A 19,396-nucleotide genomic window follows, 5' to 3' on the forward strand; every position below is an offset into this window, starting at 1 on the left:
ATCACTCTACAGCTTAAAACCATCCAATGGTCCCTATCTCATTCAGAGAAAATCCAAGCTTCTCATCGTGACAATCTCCAAGGCCCTGACCCTCTCCTGTTCAGCCACAACACACCCTCCAACCAACTGCACACAGACAGGCGGGACCCTTCAGGTCCTTTGCATTTGTTATTAACTCTGGAACATTCTTCCATCCTGACCAAATGCCTGACTCCTTTTTGTCCTTCTGGCTTCCTCTCACATGACAATCCCTTCATGTCACTCCTCATTATTTTTTAGGTATGGAGGTTATTTCCGCTTATCCGTGTGTTGGTTCCTCCACTAGAACTGAGTTCCTGCAACCTTTCCTGTTTGTTCACTGCTGTGACCCCAGTGCCCAAGATCCAATGAGTTGATATTTGTTGAATGAATGGATGGAGGGATGGATGGATGAATGAGTGAAAGCTTCATCTGAGATTTGAAGGTGCATGGCCTGCACAGCGCTGAGGGAAGTGTTCCAGGCACTGAGTTTACTCTGGGCGCTACCCAGGCAGCCTCCCTGGAGGCAACAACCCTGCAATCCGGATCCACCTGTAACCCGCCTCCCTTCTCTTCTAGACCAGGAGAAGTGGACCCTTCACACCCACCCGGACCCGGCGATGCCGGCCCAGTAGTGCGCCTCCTGCCACAAGGCCCGCGCCACCCTCCGCCGCCTGCGCTCCGGCCAAGCGCTGTGCGGCCCCTGCTTCTGCGCCGCCTTAGATGCCGAGGTGCTGCACACGGAGGGCGCAGGCCGCCTGCTGCCGCCCGGTGCCGTGGTGGCCGTGGGGGCCTCGGGCGGCAAGGACTCCATGGTGCTGGCGCACGTGCTGCGCCTGGGCATCTCGCTGCAGCTGGTGGCCGTGGACGAGGGTATCGGCGGCTACCGGGACGCGGCTCGGCCGAAGCTGCTCCTGCTGCACCTTCTGCGGGGTGCGCCGGTAGTGGCAGCAGCTGCGGCGGGCGGTGGAGGTAGGGGCGCGCCTCGTGGGAGCCAGGCACAGGCACGTCCTGACGGGTGAGCGCATGCGCAGTGGCAGGAGGGACTTTGTGAGAGGAAGGGGCGCATGCGCGGGTGGCCCTGACAGGGGCTGAAGCGCATGCCCGGGAAGGGAAAAGGAGACCCAGGAGGATCTCAGTAAAAGGGCTGTGCTTGACACCGCTCCTGCCCCGCCCCCCCCCCCCAAAGGCTCAGGGGCCTGGTATGTGCGCTCCCCTGCAGGGGGGCAGGGCAGGCGGGGCGAGCTTTTGAGTCACTGCCATCACCTTGGTGCACACACAGTGGCAGAGAGAGGGCTGATGGGGTCCCCTTAGGCCTAGGGCCATGGTTCTCTGCATTTTAAAAATGGCATTCTAGCCCTGGCTGGTTTGGCTCAGTAGATAGAGTGTTGGCCTTCTGACTGAAGGGTCCTGGGTTCGATTCAGGTCAAGGGCATATGCCTGGATTGTGGGCTCAATTCCCAGAAGTGGGCGTGCAAGAGGCAGCGGATCAATGATTCTCTCTCATCATTGATGTTTCTATCTCTCTCTCCCTCTCCCTTCCTCTCTGAAATCAATAAAAATATATTTTAAAATAACAATAATAATAATGACATTCTATAGGTTTCCCCTCACAAAAGGAGTGTGCAGGGGTGTCTCCCATCTGTAGTCTGAAATGTAACTGCGTCATTTAACTTCTTTTCTCTCTCGGTTTGCCTCTCTCATTCTCTCTAATCCCCTCCCAGTCATCCCTTCAACAAGTAATTATTAACCATTTACTGTGTGCCAGATGCAAGCCATGTAGCCTCTAGCTGAGCACCTAGCCTCGGTTTCCTCTTTTTAAATTGGGGATATTAATAACGCCTGGGTCCCGGAGATGCTGAGAGTTAGGTGAGTTATGTGTGAAGCTCTTAGACCAGAGGCTGAGAAGCAGTGACCCTGATACAAAGGTTTGCTGTTATGGTGCACAAGTCAGCCTGCTCCTGCCCGGCTCTCACATAACATAATTACAACCTGAGAGGCGCTGCTAAGGAAAAGTACGCTTTGCGAGTTTGCAACAAGAGGACCTAGAGGAGGGAGAAAGGCGGGGGTTAAGGGAGCGTTTGGGAGTGAGCAGAGGCCTGAAGGCTGCGTGAGTAACCAGGTGAAGGACGAATGGAGGTTGGGAGAGGTGTTCTGAGCAAAGGAAACAGCTCATGCAAACGCCCTGCGGAGAGGATGTGGGCCGATGGAGACGCCCTAAGAAGACCCGGGTTTCACTGTATAGAAAAGCCCAAGACAAATGCAGAGTCAATAGGCTTTAGCTTAAAGTTTCTGGTGACGGTCGTGCAGTCACTTTCTCCACGATCTGCAGCCCCAGGGGCACTGTGTCAGCAGCTTGCTGCGAATCTCCATAAAGTCAAAGGACTTTCGCTGTGCAGCCTGAGTGCACTTGACACTGAGGCTGGAATGACATCTGCAGCTGAAAGCACTGTTACTCCCTCCGTCAGGGCGCATCTAGCACAGAGCCTGACCAGCCCGGTAGGTGGGTGACAGTGAGGGCGCCCCAGGTGGCTCCACGGGGGCCTGTCCTCTCCCTTTCTCACTTGTCCACCTTCTGCGCCCCCGGGTCCCCATGACCAGCAGCGCCCCCTGCGCCCTCTCTGACCTTCTCCCCGTCTCTCCCCCAGGCCACAACGCGGACGACATGGCGGAGACGGTGCTCATGAACTTCCTGCGGGGCGATGCGGGCCGGCTGGCCCGGGGCGGGGGCCTGGGCTCCCCGGGCGAGGGGGGCGCCCTGCCGCGCTGCCGCCCGCTGCAGCTGGCCTCGTAGAAGGAGGTGGTGCTGTACGCGCACTTCCGCCGCCTGGACTACTTCTCCGAGGAGTGCGTGTACGCGCCCGAGGCCTTCGCGGCCACGCGCGCCACCTGCTCAAGCTGCTGGAGGCGGCGCGGCCGTCGGCGGTGCTGGACCTGGTGCACTCGGCCGAGCGCCTGGCGCTGGCCCCGGCCGCCCGGCCCCCGCCCGCCGGCGCCTGCTCCCGCTGCGGGGCGCTGGCCAGCCGCGCGCTCTGCCAGGCTTGCGCCCTCCTGGACGGACTGGACCGCGGCCGGCCCCGCCTGGCCATCGGCCAGGGCCGTCGGGGGCGGGACGAGGTGGGGCCATTGGCGGGGACTTCGCTGGAACGGGAGCAGGTCCAGCCCCCAGCCCGCGAAGCCGTTCCCGCTGTCCCCACTTTCTAGGGACCCCAGTTCTCCGCTGGGACCCGACCAAGGAGCGCCTGTAAATGACACTGTGAATAAACCCGAGTGACCTTTGCCCAGGGCTTCTGGGAGGGGGACACGACCGGTTACCTCTGACCCTGCAGGAGCTGGGGGCCTGGGCTCCAGGGTCTGAGGGGGGAGGGGGCTGAACAACTTTCCACTCTGAGCCAGTGGGAATTGGGGGTGGGGTGGGGGTGCGGTGGGGGTGGGGTGGGGCTCTTCCTACCTCTGACAGGCTCTCAGACAGCCCCAGCCCTTCCTGAGCACCTACTGTGCGCAGGCGTTTCCTGTTTGTCTGTAGAGGTAAATAAAGCCGCCCGACTTGACAGGCACACGGCTCAGTAATCACGGTGCTTCTCTGAGCCCTGCGCACCCTGCAGGCCCGCCCCCTCTCATTCAACTGGGCTTCAAGACGGTGGAATTGCTCCCCACCCCCTCACACCTGAATCCCTCCTGGTGTCGGTGATGGGTGGGGAGCAGCTGGGTGGGCTCCCCAGACCTCAGCTTCCAGAGGCAGAGCTGAGTGCGCCTGGGTCCGTGACTTAACGCCTCTGGGCTTCAGTTGCCTCCGCTGAAAATGGACTCAGAGCAACGCTGTGAAGATTGGATAAAGGGCTTCATGAATGGTGCTGTCGTTCACATTAAGGTTTGGCCACCAGGGAGCTCTGGTGTGCAGGGTTGCTGGCCCGAGGGTCCACATAGATGTGAGGCCCAGAAGCTTCCTGCCTTAGGGGGCGTGGAGGTGGGGTAGGGGGTGGGGCTTGGTAATTCAGTCCCACCCCCAAGCTTTGCTGGGCTGGTCCCTGGTCAGGAACGCCCCTCCCTTTCCCATCTTCCTGTGCAAATCCTCCAGGGTCCACCTGGGAGCCTCAGAGTCATCCACCCCGCCCACACCCCACCCCCTGGGCTGGCCCTCACCTGTGGCCATTCATGCTCTGGGTCTCATTTTTCCTAATTGGACTGAGCTTTGAGGGCAGAGACCAAAAACCCCTTCCCTACAGGTAGCACAGCATCATTCATCCAACATTTACTGAGCCCCTAATGTATACAGGGGCGGTAAAAATAGAAATAAATAAAATAAAAGACAAACCTCTCATTTGTGGAGCTTACAGTCTTATGGGAGAGAGACGACAGAGGAGTAAATGCATACTCTGAGGTCTGATGATGAGTGCTGTGAAATGGAGGGGCATGGCCAGTTTGGGTGAGTGGTGAGGGCATCGGCCCATGGACTAAAGGGTCGTGGGTCGATTGCTCTATCCCTGGCCCTGGTTGGGGTACATGGGGGAGGCAACCAACCAATCCATGGGTCTCTCTCACATTGATGTCTCTCTCTCTTCCCCTCCCTCTCTCCCTTTTCCCTTTCCTCCACTCTCTCCAAAAAATAAATTAAATAAATAGAAAGAATATCCTCAGGTGATGATTAAAAAAAGAAGAAGGAAATGGAAGAACATGAGGGGAAAGGCTGTGAGGGGACCTATTTTAGTTTGGGAGATCAGGGCTTCTTTGAGGAGGTGACTTAGGTAGAAACAAAGCAAGGGAGGTTTCCAGCCATGATGGACTATCTCATGTCAGAACAATCTTATGCTGAGACCAACTGGAAACAATGCACACCCAACACAGAGATATAAAGCAGTCTATTTGAATACATCAAAGAGCAGCCAGAATCGCAGAGCAAAGGGAAGCTTATTCTGCAGGAGGGGCTAGAAGGCTAAGGAAGCAGGCAGAAAGCTTAGGCTATGAGGCTGGGAGTCGGAGCTGAGTTCAGCAGCATCGTGGGGCGGGAGACAGAAATGGAGTCTGGAGCTACTGAGGCAGTGAGGACTCGAGAGGCCAAAATCCTGGGGACAAGGGAAGAACATTGGGGTGAGCCAGCATTGTGCTCCTCTTTTCCTCCGGGAAAACAAAACGATGTTCAGGGTCTCCTCAGAAGGACGGGTCCCGTAAATACCTCACTTAGGACCCAAATAGATTTACAAGTTAGAGTAAGGGTCACGGGCAAGTAGACTCATCCACAAGAAGACCAGAACCCACTTTCAAACTCAATCCCACACTGGGTATTTTAAAAAATATGTTCTTATTGATGAGAGAGAGAGAGAGAGAGAGAGAGAGAGAGAGAGAGAGAGAGAGAAACATCGATCAGCTGATCCCACACTCACCCTGACCAGGGATTGAACCCACAACCTAGGCATGTGTCCCGACCAGAAATTGAACCATCGACCTTTCAGTAGACAGGATGATGTTCAACCAACTGAGCCACAACGGCCAGGGACCACAGGGGATTGAAAAGATCCCTACTCTATCTGCTTGCTAGGAAGCAAAAGTAGGGGTGCCGAGCCACACAGTCCTATTTCCATTTAAATTGGTTAAAATTAAGTTTAAAGCACCATTCACTGGATCTTACTAAACACATTTCAAGTGCTCTGTAGCCACATTCGGCCAGTGGCTACCGCATTGAAGAGCACAGGTACAGACCATTCCCATCACCAAATGCCATTATGCAGCACTGTTCTAGACTGTTCTAGAATCCAGAGGGCACATTTTCCAGAGCCTCAGAAAATCTCTACAATTCAATAAAAACTTTACAAGCCTATCGGGATGAAAGGGCTGCACACCAGAAGGAAAACAAAGCATCGACATGGTCACAGGTGAACCAGATGTAGGAGTTTCAGGCATGGACTTGATCATCAACGTGTTCAAGAAAATAGATGCTAAAAAACAAAACAAAAAAACAGATGCTAAAATGGGGGCTTTCGCTGTCAAACTGGAACACTTAAAAGAAGAACCAGGCAGAATGGAATGACTGGCACCAGACTTACCCTCCTGCTGTGAACACCTATCAAACCAGAGATAACATGCTTGGCAACTCACCCCGCCTTGCTCCAGATATAGCTCTTCCTCCCAATCGCCTACTGTGATGACCAACACCAACACCCACCAGCCACCCAGCTGTGTGCCCACAGAGGCAACGGCTTCCCCAAGAACTTCCTGTGAGCTTCCCCTTTCGACTTCCACGTTGGCAGGGGGGCACCTTGGCTTTTCATAGTCTCGGCTGGTTCTCTCACGTCCACCACTCCTGTGCTTCAGGTGAGCTGCTCCGTGACACTGTCTCTCTCCCTCCCGCGCTCTCCAGAACAGCACTTCCTGGCTCCTGGCACATGGTCTAAGGTCTGGGTTTTCTAATAAATCCCGTCTTCCCATAGTTCTCTGGGTGGCTGTCTCCAGGATCGCACCACCTTTGATGCACAATGACAAATTATACAGACTACAATGTAGACCCTGGGTAGGATTCTCCTCCTCCAGGTATAGTTACTGTGGCCTGTAGCAGGTGGGTCACTGCGATCCAATCAAGGACCAAGGGAATTCAAAACCAGGCTGCCGTCCCTATGGGGGTCTCATCTATTTCCAACCCAAGGTCCTCAGTCATCTCCTGAAGGTTTGGCCTGGTCTTCAGGGCATAGGAGGACTGTGGAATGTGTTGGCCTCTTCCATAAATAAAAAAATATAAATAATTCTACAGTAAACCCGTAAATTTCAGGATGAGAGAAGGTCAGAGCATTTGGATACACAGGCACTATGTCCTACACCGTGTCCCCAATCCTCAATACCTGCAGCTTCTACCCTACGTCCTTCTCTAAGTTGTACCCCAATGAAAACCAAGGACCAAGTCCCACAGCCCTGTTATCCTACACACACGTTTGCGCACACGCACACGCACACACACATGCACATGCACACACACGCACATGCACACACACAGCAGGGGCAACAGCAACAGCTCAGGCTTGGAGGGACCAAGTCCAGGACCCCTGACATCACGGATCAGTCCTTTCTCTCTGACAACCAGGGGAGATGGCAGAGCAGCAGACATCAATGGCTCTTTCTGGGTTGGGCTTCCCCACAACACCTCCCCCTCTCAGGAGCTTTCTTCTCCCCAGTGACAACCAGGAAGTAACGGCTGAGCTTCTCACCCCAGGTATGGTGGCAACCTGTCATGATGGCCCCTTTCCATCCCACTCCCCCCTCCTGTCACCTGTCCCAACTGTTCATCCTCACGCACTCTCAGAGAATGGATGGAATGTGGTCTCTCTCTGCTTTCCCAGAATCCTTGAGACATCTCTCTGGGAGCAGGAGGACCTGGAAGCCAGGACCTATCTGACACCGAATCCTCTCTCTGTTCAGGCCCAGAGACCAGTTCCAGTCACACAAGAAGCCTCATGAAGCGATGACTGAACTCATGCTCATCTCAAGGGGCCCCTGATGGGCAAAGGCTAGAACAGAACAGCAGCCCTGATCCAGCTGCAGATGCGAGTGTGCTGGTTTGTGGGTTTCTGGTGTCAATTTCACTTTAGAAAGCTACTGAACTTGGGTGTGGCTGTCAGTCCATTCTCATGGTTTCCATTGTAATGGGGTGACCCGCGGAGATGACCACCAGGACTCAGATCAAAATTTAGGAGCCTTTATTAAGCTGGCCAGGGACTACAGTTACAGCACCCTGCTGAAGCAGAGGCTGAACTGCAGTGCTAACTGCAGGAGTTACAGCGTTCTTATTTGCAAAAACAACAAAGTTATAAAACCTTAGTTCCCAACACAGTACAGCATCATTACAGTTATTACCTTCCTATCTATGTGTTCTAGGAACAGAGAGTACAGCATGCTGGGAAGGGGCCATGAGACCATATCTCAAGGCCTGGCCTGATCTCAGCACATTCCTATCTATGTGTTTTAGGAACAGAAAGCACAGAGCGCCCGTCTGGCCGAAGCGCCAGATATGCAGCCCAGCACACCATGAGCCCTGCATTCACACCTTCTAACGTCTAAAGAGTTCTTTCAGCCACAAAATGCCTGTCCTTTTTTTAACTTTTTTTATTGCTTAAAATATTACATCAAGTAGTACATTTAGGCCTCTCCTTTTTTATTGTCTCTATTGAATCTCCCTCCGCTTACCCCACTCCTCTGAGCTGAAGAAGTGGACTTGGCACAGTGCCAGGCAAAGAAAAAGCTCTCAGATCATGTTTTCTGTTGCCCAGAGCTCCCTGGCAGTACAAGAAATGGGTTTAAAGCAAAAGCGAAATGATGGGGAGGAAGTAGGGGCAGGGCAGGAGTCTGACAGGTTTTCTGGAGGGGGTGAGGGTAGACTCAGCCCTGAGGGGCAAGGGGCCCAGTGACCTCTCAGAAATGCATTGTGTCTCTGAAGCCGTCTCCTCTTCCCTAGGATGAGGGCGGTTCCAGGGGGAGACTGAGGAGGAGTTTGGCTGCAGCTCTGTCCTGTAGGACAGAAAGTCACCATCCTCACTCATGGGCCTTACCTCCACAGGAGACAGGGCAAGGCTCGGCCTCCAGGGGGCGATCCATCCAGGTGTGGAGCTCCTGGCCAGAGGGTTGGCGCTGTCCGTGGTTCTGGAGCACACCTGCGCTCAGCTCTGCCAAGGATCCCAACTCACAAGCCCCAGGTCCCCAGCCTTAGGCCAGCAGGACACCTAACCCGGAGGGGCTTTGGAAAGTCTGGGTTCCTCTTGGGAAGGAAAAGTCAGGAGAAGGGGTGGGAGTGGGCTTGGCTCATCTCTGTGCTTTTCCTCTCACCCCTCCGGGTGCCTTATTCTTTTGAGCTTATGCCAGCAAAATGCTAAGATTTCATTTAGCATTTGCCACCAAAATGTCACAAAAAAGAGGAAGTTCCCCCAATGAATTGCTACATGTCTTAGGGGACCTACCAATCTACTACAGCCACCATTAAGAATTAAGATGTCAGTTTGGCCGAAACCGGTTTGGCTCAGTGGATAGAGCATCGCCCTGCAGACTGAAAGGTCCCGGGTTCGATTCCGGTCAAGGGCATGTACCTCGGTTGCGGGCACATCCCCAGTAGGAGATGTGCAGGAGGAGGCTGATTGATGTTTCTAACTCTCTATCTCTCTCCCTTCCTCTCTGTAAATAATCAATAAAATATATTTTTTTAAAAAAAGATGTCAGTTTGGCCTTCACAGAGGGTAGTTTTAGGAGGATGTTGGGACAGCAGGGGTCTGGGGAGGAAGCTGGGCCTGAGGAGGAAGAGTGTGCAGACACTGCTAACGACAAGAAGAAATATTGATCAAGTGTGTTTACTGCCCACCGGCTGGAAAGACTGTTAGCTGTTTGCATATTTTCTTACTGGCACCAGAAATATAGGAATTCACCTTACACCATAAATATTGTGGGGACAGTGAGCTACTCGATACGTTCATAAATAAAGTTGAACATTTGCCTTGGCTATGCACTGTGTTAGGTGCTAGAGATTCAAAAGTGAACAGAGCAACCCTGGCCGGGTGGCTCAGTTCATTGGAGTGTCGTCCCATACACAAAAAGTTTGTGGGTTCTATTCCCTGTCAGGGCACTTACCTACATTGCGGACCACCAAGTCAGAGTGGTTGCAGGAGGCAGCCAATCGATGTTTCTCTCTCACACTGATGTTTCTCTTTCTCTCCCACTCCCTCTCTCTCTCACTGAAAATCAACTTTAAAAGGTGAGCAAAGCAGATTTGACACTGCCTTCAGAGTGAACCAGGACATTCTGGGAGCCTCAGTTTCTTCATCTGTATAATGGGACAGAACACCATTACTCTGAGGTGACCTCGGGGCTGTTGTGAGGATAGGGAGGAGCTTTGGGGACCTGCACGGCCCCATTTCTGCCAGGACTAATGTCTCTTCATCATTTACTCAACCCTAGCCACACCTCCCCTCACTATTTCAGGGCAAGACAGGTTGTGCCATGATGATTCTCTCTCATCATTGATGTTTCTGTCTCTCCCTCTCCCTCTCCCTTCCTCTCTGAAACAAATTATATATATTTAAAACTAGTTCTAGTTTGCAACTTATACATTCTTATTTTATGATGTACAGTCACTACCATAAAAATTATGGCATCATAATTAACTTACCAAAGTTTTAATAAATGAACACTTCTCTCTCCTCCTGGGTAATATGTGCATAATAGGAAATGTACATATTACCTATTCCCCACCACAGCTACTTTGGGCTTAGCCGTTATTACTGTCGAGAATTTAAATCTATATTTTTATTCCACAGGCAATAATTTCCCCATTTATTTGTTCCAAAACATCTGTATAATTTCCTCATTTTTGAATTCTCTCTGCTGAGTATAAATTATAAGTGACATTTAAAATAGTATTTGCTTTCTTCTGCTTTCCATGGTTGCTCCTGAAAAGCCAATTAAACTGCTCGGAGCGAGTCCTCATTTGGCTGCACGCTTGATCTCGGAGTACTCGGGGCTGCCGGTGGCCTCCAGGTTCTGAGACTCCCGTGTCCTCATCTCATAAAAGCTGAGGTTGGCGTAGTAGACCTCTTGTTGCTCCCCGGAGGGAGGGGCATCCTCGGCGGGGGGCGCTTGGTCTGGAGGCCTGCCTGGCCCTAGCCTTTCCTGGGAACCCTGAGTGGAGGGGCGAGAAGGGAGTCAGAGAGGAAGAAGGCAGACATGGTCCCAAGGGGAAGTTGGGCTGATGGAACAGTTTTCATTCTTCCTCATTCCACACACACGTTTCACGAGCTCAACTATTCCCGCATGCATTTAACACTCTGTAATATTATACTGAAGGCCTACTAATCACGTTTCATCCTCACAGAAACCCAGCATGAATGACACTCATTATCCCCATTTACAGATGGGGAAACTGAGGTGAGGAGAGGTGAAGCAACTTTCCCACAATGGGTAGAAAGTAGTCGTTTTGGGGAGATGGTTCTGGCGGCCTGGGCCTATCAGAGACGTGAGGTGGGCCCAGTGGTCAGTGTGGCTGGGGCAGGAGGTTCCAGGAAATGAAGGGGAGAAGTCAACTCCCAGCTGCCTGTCCAGCTAACCACAGGGGAGCTCAGTGTGGACTCCTTAATGGACATGCCCAGCCCCCCTACACAGCATGAGAAGACACCCCGTCACTCACCCAGGTGACTGTGCCCATGACAGGGTCTTCATCATTCCTGACCTTTGGTCTCCCGGCTGCTTGCCTCCTGCGGGCTTTCACTCTAAGGGGAGAAGTCAGCAGCCAGAATGGCTCAGGCACAGGAGGGCAGCTGTCCCCACTCCCTGATGGACAATAGAGGCATCCAGACCCTGAGGCCAGACTCGGACCCTCCTGACATGCAGGTGAGGACCCCGTCCCCCTGGATGCCCAGCGGTTTGGCCAGGACTGAATGTTCATCACCGAGGCCCCTCTCACACGCAGAGACTGTGCACGAGCCATCGTCAGTGTGATTCGTGGCAGCCAAAACGTCCAAGCAACCCAATGTCCGTCAATGAAGGAACGGACAAATCAAATGTGCCCCATCCAAACCATGGAATATTATTTGTAAGTAAAAAGCAATACAGTGCTGACACAAGAACCTTAAAAATGCCATGGCCCTGGACAGTGGCTAAGTGGTCAGAGCGTCGGCCTGCACACTGAAGTTCACAGGTTTAATTCTTGGTCCAGGACCAAATTGGATCCTGGTTGCAGGTTTGACCCCCATCTCTGGTCTGGGCTGGTAGGGAGGGAACCTATAAATGTGTCTCTGACATCAATGTTTCTCTCTGTCTCTCTCTGTCCCTCTCTCTCTCTGTGTCCGTCTCTCTCACTCTCCCTCCCTCCCATCCACTCTCTCTAAAAATGAATGGGAAAATATTCTTGGATGAGGATTAACAACAAAATAATTATAAGAATTAAAGAAAATACCGTGCTAAGTGAAAGAAATCAATCACAAGGGACCATGTGTTGTGTGATTCCATTTATATGAAATGTCCAGAATGGACAGGAAGCAGTTAGTGGCTGCCTAGGGCTGGGAGAGGATGGAAACAACTAACAGTTAGGGGAAGTGGGTTTATTTTGCTTGTTGTTGTTGTTGTTGTTGTTGTTGTTGTTGTTGTTTTTTACTTCAAGCAAATGAAACGTTTAAAATTGATGGTGATGGGTGCACAGCTGTGTGACTGAACGAAAAGCCATTGAATTGTACACTTTAAATATGTGGGAATTTTACCTCAATAAAGCTGCAACCCACTCCGGCCCTCCCAAAACAGTTCCCTCTGTATGTACTCAGCTCTGCACCTCCCTGCCACAGAGGCTCACATGCAAAAGATGATGAGACACAAACACAGGGACAGCAGGGCCATGGCTCCAGCACCTCCGAGAGCAGCAGGGACCACTCCCGCCTGGGGCACCGCCTTCCCTGCAGAGGAGAGGGGAGTGAGACACCCAATCCTGGGACTCGGTCTCTCCTCTTCCCACCTGCTCCCAGAACGCACTGTGGCTTCTGTTCAGACAGGAGATGCAGGCCCTGTCCTAGCAATCCCCCCTGTCCAGGCCACAGCCCCCTCCCCCAGCCCCACCCTCTCTCTGACCCACTCCTTCCTCCGTGGCCTCTACCCCCAGCAGGCCCTGACCTGGCAGCAGCAGGACAGAGGCGCTCTGGGCCCCATGCACATTCCGGGCCTCGCAGCTGAGTCTGAGGTCAGGGCTGAGCCCCTCATGGAGGATCAGGGAGCTGTTGGTCCAGGGCCCCTCTGAGATGGAGGTGACCACTTGGGACCCGTTGCCATGGTTCCCCTCCAGCAGCCCCGTCCCCAGCCGCCAGCGCAGGGAGGGGGCCGGCTGGGCCCTGGAGGAGCAGCTGCAGTGCAGACCCTGGTCCTCCCAGGAGCAGGAGGGTCCCAGCAGCTGAAGGGGGTCTGTGGGGGGCGAGGAGAAAGGTCAGCGGTGCCTCTAATCTCCCCAGAACCCAGCTGTCCTGCCCCCCGGGGTCTCCCCACTCACAGGCCACGGAGAGGCTGAGAGAGACGCTGTGGGAGCCCAGCGGGTGCCGAGCTTGGCAGGTGAACTCTCCTGCCTGTGCAGGCCCCACGGAAGGCAGCTCCAGGATCGCGGTGCTGGAGAGGGGGGTGGCGTTCAGGCCTGGGGACCCCCGGAACCAGCTCAGCTCGGCAGGGGGGTTGCTGTCAGCTTCACAGAGCAGCCTCAGGGCCTCTCCCTTCAGAATGTAAAGGGATGTGGTTTGCAGAATCTTGAGGGCTTTGGAGAAAGAAGTGGGAGGGTTAGAGAGGGAGGGAGAGAGAGAGAGAGAGAGAGAGAGAGAGAGAGAGAGAGAGAACACAGGTAAGGCACCCAGAGGTGAGGGACTAGCGTGATGCCTTTCATCCTTGCCCTTCCCATGTCTCATCCCATTCAAACTCCTGCTCCCCGCTCTGCCCCACCACTGCCCAGGGCAGGTCCCAGCCCAAGGAAGGAGGGGTTCTTTCCTACCGGTGACATTTCTGAAGGAGACGCCTATGGTGAGGTTCTGAGCGGCATCTGTGATAGAAAGACAGGGCCCCACTTCACATGGAAGTCACCCCAATCCCTAGGAGGGGTGGTGGGAACACTTCCCACCTACACGCACATCCATGCATGAATGTTCTCACGTTAGCTCAGCCTCCAGCACACACACACACACACACACACACACACACACACACACACACACACGCCACTCCACTGCCCCCATGGACCCAGGCACCCCTCCAACACTCACAGGAGACATTGAGCCGGATGGTCCTCTGTGTGGTCAACAGAGGCTGTTGGACTTGGACCTGACAGGTGAGGTTGGTGCCATGGTCCCAGGGCCTCGGGGTGAAGGTGAGCACTGAAGAGCTGAGATTTGGGGTGTTCAGTGAGACCACAGCGGCTCCCGCCCAGGAGAAGGTGAAACACTGTCCCCTTTCACAGGCCCCTGGCAGGCTGCAGGCCACCTGTGTGCGGCGGCCGGACTCCAGAGGCTCCTGAACCTGGATGTGGGGTTTGTCTGTCAGGGAGGAAGAGGAGAGAGGGAGATGCCTAGGCCTCAGTGGCTGGGGAGCCAAAGTGTGATCCTGAGTGGGACTCGCGCCTCAGGGCCCCAGATCTCCCCAGGACCTGTGATTTTCCCACCACCCAGGGCCCAAGGCCTGGACAGGGAGTGTCCAGTGTCCTGTTCCTGCTCTAAGACGGGGTCCCATGTCCCTGGGTCCTCTCCTGGGCCTCTCCGTTACCTGTCACCTGCAAATCCAGCATCTTATCTTGGTAACTATATTTCACTTGAGTCCCTCTCTCCACTCGGAAGAAGTAGCGTCCTGAGTCACTCCTCCTGGCTTCTCTGATTTGCAAGGAACAGTTGTTGGTCTTGGGGTCCGCGAGGAGGAAACGGCCTTTGGTCTCTGTCTTCACTTGTTTATTCCGGTTGCTCGAGGCCACAGGAGCAGCACTGGCTGTCTTGTCCCCGTCCCGGTACCAGTAGGTGTAGACTTTACTATAGGAAGACCACGAACTCCTCGGGTAGGAGAAGGAGCAGGGCACATGGACACACAGACCCTCATGCACTGTCACCGATTCCTGCACTTGGAGCTCATAGCCTGGCTGCTGCTGCAGGGACCCTGAGAGGGGACAGAGGCTCAGTGGCTGCCCCTGCTGATCCCCCACCTGCCCAGCCCCCCTCCCTCAGCCACTCACCCCCCCACAGCAGGGGCAGCAGCAGCAGGGGCACCATGTCTGCCTCTGGCAGGGCAGAGCGTGTCCGGGTCCCTGTGTCAGGGAGGGAAGTGCCCAGCTCTGGGGTGGGGCCTAGGACACCCCAACAGGAAGCCCTGGGGGAGGGACTGCGGCCAGGCTGGAAGGGGAACTTGGCCGCCATAGGACGTGGCAGGTGCAGGGGGGCGTTGTCTGAGAACGCATCCTGTCTCCCTCCCCGCTCCCACCCAACTCTGCAGGTGGATATGATGAGGCTGAGTGGCGTGTCCAGATGTGAATCTGAAAGTAATCACCTTGCAAATGATGTGTAAGTCAGGGGGCGGTCACCGAGGGGGCCACTGGGGTCAGAGCTGGACTTGGGGGAGATCCACCCTTGAGCTGAAACCACTGATGGGTCTGGAAAAGGATAACTTTACATTTTCTTTAGACAACTCAAGTGCTGGCAAGAGAAAAAGGAATTTAGACTCAACTCCTGTTGGGGGGTGGATCCCGTGTGTAAACTTGAGCATTGAAGCCCTTTGCTCTGAGAGCTTTGTGGGGACATGGGGAGCACACGTGTGGGTCCTCCAGGGTCTGAGGGACCTGGGACAGTGACAGCACACAGGCCCCAGCAGAAGGTGATGTGTGAAGGGAGATCTTACCCCATTCAGAGGGACCCATAGGCAGGGCCTCAACACAGCAGCAAATTTGCTACCTTACAAGCCCCTCAGTATGCTCCACCTTCAGGCCCCTCACATGCTCTGTCCCTTTTCAAAGCCCAGCAGGGGCTCAAGTGATGTGTAGACATAACCTGCAATCCTACTGCTCTTCTATGAAAGAAAGAAACTTGATCAACATTTTCCCAAATATGACAGTGATGTGGAAAACCAAGATGGCGGCATAGGTTAACACCGGAGATTGCTGCCTCGAACAACCACTTCAGAGATATAACTAAAGGACAGAACGGACATCATCCAGAACCACAGGAAGGCTGGCTGAGTGGAAATTCTACAACTAGGAGGAAAGAGAATATCATACCCAGACTCAGAGGAGGCGCAGTGCTGAAGTGAAATACTCAGGTGCGGAGTGCGCGCGCAGAGCGGGCTGGCGGCGGAGGGCGCGGTTGTTGTTTTCAATCGGAATGGAGTTTCAGACTCTGAGCTCCAGATCCCGGTGAGTCTCTGGGGACCCAGACTCAAACGGGAGAAGCGGGACTGTCTGGCTTCGGTAGGCATCTTTCTCTCCGAGGTTTGCAGTGGTTGCTGGGACTCTGAGAGGCAGAGCCCCTAGGGACGGAACTGAGAGCAGCCATAACTGCTTGCTCCAGCCCGCCCACCTTGTAGATCCCCAGGGACCCGCCCCGCCCAAGCCCTGCGCAGAGCCATTTGCTGGATAGCCTCAGGCAAACGCTAGATTAGCACCGCCCTAGAGATCCAGCACAGAAGCTCTCCCACTGCAGACACAGCTGACTCTCATAGCCAGTTAGCCTGGAGGTCAAATCACCCCTTGTATTGCCGACAATCAAGGCTTAACTACAACAGGACTCCGCACAAAGACCACTAGGTGGTGCACCAAGAAAAGATAAAAAAAATGCGGAGACAAAGAAACAGGACGCAAATGTCAGAAATGGAAGATATAGAGCTCAAAACCACACTTTTAAGGTCTCTCAAGAACTGTCTAGAAGCTGCTGATAAACTTAGTAAGACCCTCGAAAAGACTGGTGAGACCGCCGATAAATGTAGTGAGATCCTCAAGAAATCTAATGAGACCCTCGATGTTGTGATAAAGAACCAACTAGAAATTAAGCATACACTGACTGAAATAAAGAATATTATACAGACACCCAACAGCAGACCAGAGGAGCGCAAGAATCAAGTCAAAGATTCGAAACGCGAAGAAGCAAAAAACACCCAACTGGAAAAGCAAAATGAAAAAAGAATCCTAAAATATGAAGATAGTGTAAGGAGCCTCTGGGACAGCTTCAAACGTACCAACATCAGAATTATAGGGGTGCCAGAAGATGAGAGAGAGCAAGATATTGAAAACCTATTTGAAGAAATAATGACAGAAAACTTCCCCCACCTGGTGAAAGAAATAGACTTACAAGTCCAGGAAGCGCAGAGAACCCCAAACAAAAGGAATCCAAAGAGGACCACACCAAGACACATCATAATTAAAATGCCAAGAGCAAAAGACAAAGAGAGAATCCTAAAAGCAGAAAGAGAAAGAAACCCAGTTACCTACAAGGGAATACCCATACGACTGTCAGCTGATTTCTCAACAGAAACTTTGCAGGCCAGAAGGGAGTGGCAAGAAATATTCAAAGTGATGAATACCAAGAACCTATAACCAAGATTACTTTATCCAGCAAAGCTATCATTCAGAACTGAAGGTCAGATAAAGAGCTTCACAGATAAGGAAAAGCTAAAGGAGTTCATCACCACCAAACCAGTATTATATGAAATGCTGAAAGGTATCCTTTAAGAAGAGGAAGAAGAAGAAAAAGGTAAAGATACAAATTATGAACAACAAATACACATCTATCAACAAGTGAATCTAAGAATCAAGTGAATAAATAATCTGGTGATCGTAATAGAATCAGGGACATAGAAAGGGAATGGACTGACTATTCTTGGGGGGGGAAAGGGGTGTGGGAGATGCGGGAAGAGACTGGACAAAAATCACGCACCTATGGATGAGGACAGTGGGTGGGGAGTGAGGGCGGAGAGTGGGGCGGGAACTGGGAGGAGGGGAGTTATGGGGGGAAAAAAGAGGAACAAATGTAATAATCTGAACAATAAAGATTTACTTAAAATAAATAAATAAATATCCAAATATGACAGTGATGTGAAACTTCAGACATTCCCTTCGGTTTCCATATCCCATACAATGCAGTGTATGGCTAATTAGCCTACAAACATCAGGTGGTCATAATAATCTGGCCACTCGTAATAATATATATCCCACGTTCAAGGGCTGTTAAATCGCATTGTTTACAAATATCTTCAGAAAAAAATCACTTCTACTGTCATGGTAAACAACCTTCTTCCCTATTTATAATGGTCTGGCCCTCTAGCAACTATAGCGTGAAATTATACATAATTTGCCTACAAACTTTAGGTGGTCATAATAATCTGGCCACCATATATATGTATATATATGGTGGCCAGATTTTATATATATATATATACTAGAGGTCCGGTGCACGAAATTTGTGCACTTGAAATGGGGGTGGGGTCCCTTAGCCCGGCCTGTGCCCTCTCACAGTCTGGGACCCCTCCCTCCTTACCACCCACCTGCTTGCTGCTTCCTACCACTCGGCTTGCTGCTCCTTAGTGCTGCCTCGAAGGCTCCTTCCATTGCCGCTGCACTCGCCAGCTGCCCTGGCCCCTGCTGTGGGTCAGAGCTCCTCTGCTACAGCAAAGGTTTGGGTTCCATTCTGCCAGGGCACCTACTTAGGTTTTGGGTTAATCCCCGGTTGGGGCTGACTGCTGCTTGGGAAGTGACTGAGGACCTTGTGCTCTAATCATTCGGTGGGGAGCTGGGGTTCCATTGCCAACCTGGCCCTCTGATCCCCACTACCCCCGCTCCTACATCAAGGACGACTTCAACTATGGCAGCTGCGTGGCCTCCGCCAGTGTACACATCTGCATGGGTAGGTGACCATCTCTGTGGCTCGCCAGGCATGGCTGCTGCAGAGTTGCCCCAGAGGTGGATTTCTGGGTTCCCAGGAAGAGCGCCCTCCATGCTGGATTCCCAGGGAGAGCTGGGTAGGAGGGAAAGCACTTCACCTGGAGCAGAGCACCCGTCCTGTGCAGGGCTTGCAGGGTTTGTGTCTCTGATCCTGCCCTCAGAGCCCCAGCACTGAGGTGGTGGGCTTTGGGGCTGCTGGGTGTTGGCCCCCCCCCCATGCGAGTTTGTGTCTCCGATCCTGCCCCCAGGAGCCCCAGCACTGTGGTGGCGGGGCTTGGTGCTGCTGGGTTCAGGGCCCACCTGTGGGTTTGTGCCTCTGATCTGGCCTCCAGCAGCCCCAGCCCCATGGTGGCAGGGCTTGGGTCTGCTGGGTGCCAGGCCCTCCTGTGTGTTGTGTCTCTCATCCAGCCTCCAGCAGCCCCAGCACCGTGGTGGCTGGCCTTGGGTCTGCTGGGTGCCGGGCCTGCGGGTTTGTGTCTCTGATACCCCCAGCAGCACCAGCACCGTGATGGCAGGGCTTGGGGATTCTGGGTGCCGAGCTTTCCTGTTTGTGTCTCTGATTGGGCCCCTAGCAGCCTCTGCAAGAATAGGGCTTCCTTGGGCCAATCACGCCACCAAGCCCCGCAGCCCAGGACTGCACACGGGAGTCCCACCCACCCAGGGCCACACACGGGGGTACTGGCTGGCTGCTGGGCTTAGGTGGCGCAAACACACCACCAAGCCCCACGCCCAGGGCCGCACACAGGGTTCCCAGCCGCCCAGGGCCCCACACAGGGGCCCCGGCCACCCAGGGTCTCACACGGGGGTCCCGGCTGGGGACGGGGCTTAGGCGGCACACAGGGGCCTGGATGGCAGCTCGCGCTGGCCCACCCTGCCTGCAGTATGCAAATTAGCCACCATCTTTGTTGGTGGTTAATTTGTATATCATGCTGATTAGCCAATGGGAGGCATAGTGAAGGTATGGTCAATTACCATGTTTGTCTATTATTA

The 19,396-nt window shown here is 53.4% G+C and overlaps 1 protein-coding gene and 1 pseudogene across 1 annotated transcript; one reads left to right on the top strand and one right to left on the bottom strand.

Moving 5' to 3' along the window:
* Nucleotides 1-638: 638 nt before the first annotated feature.
* LOC132216214 (cytoplasmic tRNA 2-thiolation protein 1-like) lies at nt 639-3,401 on the top strand (annotated as a pseudogene).
* Nucleotides 3,402-9,211: 5,810 nt separating this feature from the next.
* Nucleotides 9,212-14,866, bottom strand: LOC132216237 (sialic acid-binding Ig-like lectin 5). The gene is made up of 9 exons (XM_059665423.1): nt 14,717-14,866; nt 14,260-14,640; nt 13,764-14,033; nt 13,496-13,543; nt 13,010-13,264; nt 12,640-12,924; nt 12,326-12,425; nt 11,168-11,249; nt 9,212-10,662 (listed from the first exon to the last, which is right to left on the bottom strand). The coding sequence occupies exons 1-9, from the start codon at nt 14,751-14,753 to the stop codon at nt 10,468-10,470; spliced, it is 1,653 nt and encodes a 550-aa protein (XP_059521406.1). The 5' UTR covers nt 14,754-14,866; the 3' UTR covers nt 9,212-10,467.
* Nucleotides 14,867-19,396: the final 4,530 nt, after the last annotated feature.

The sequence above is a fragment of the Myotis daubentonii genome, chromosome 15, assembly GCF_963259705.1.
Source record: "Myotis daubentonii chromosome 15, mMyoDau2.1, whole genome shotgun sequence".
NCBI lineage: Eukaryota > Metazoa > Chordata > Mammalia > Chiroptera > Vespertilionidae > Myotis > Myotis daubentonii.

Coding starts and splice junctions, on each gene's coding strand:
- LOC132216237 (XM_059665423.1), bottom strand. CDS start 14,753: ATGGTGCCCCTGCTGCTGCTGCCCCTGCTGTGGGGGG. Junction 13,544..13,763: donor CATCCGGCTCAATGTCTCCT/GTGAGTGTTGGA, acceptor TTTCTATCACAG/ATGCCGCTCAGAACCTCACC. Junction 13,265..13,495: donor CTCCTTCAGAAATGTCACCG/GTAGGAAAGAAC, acceptor CTTTCTCCAAAG/CCCTCAAGATTCTGCAAACC.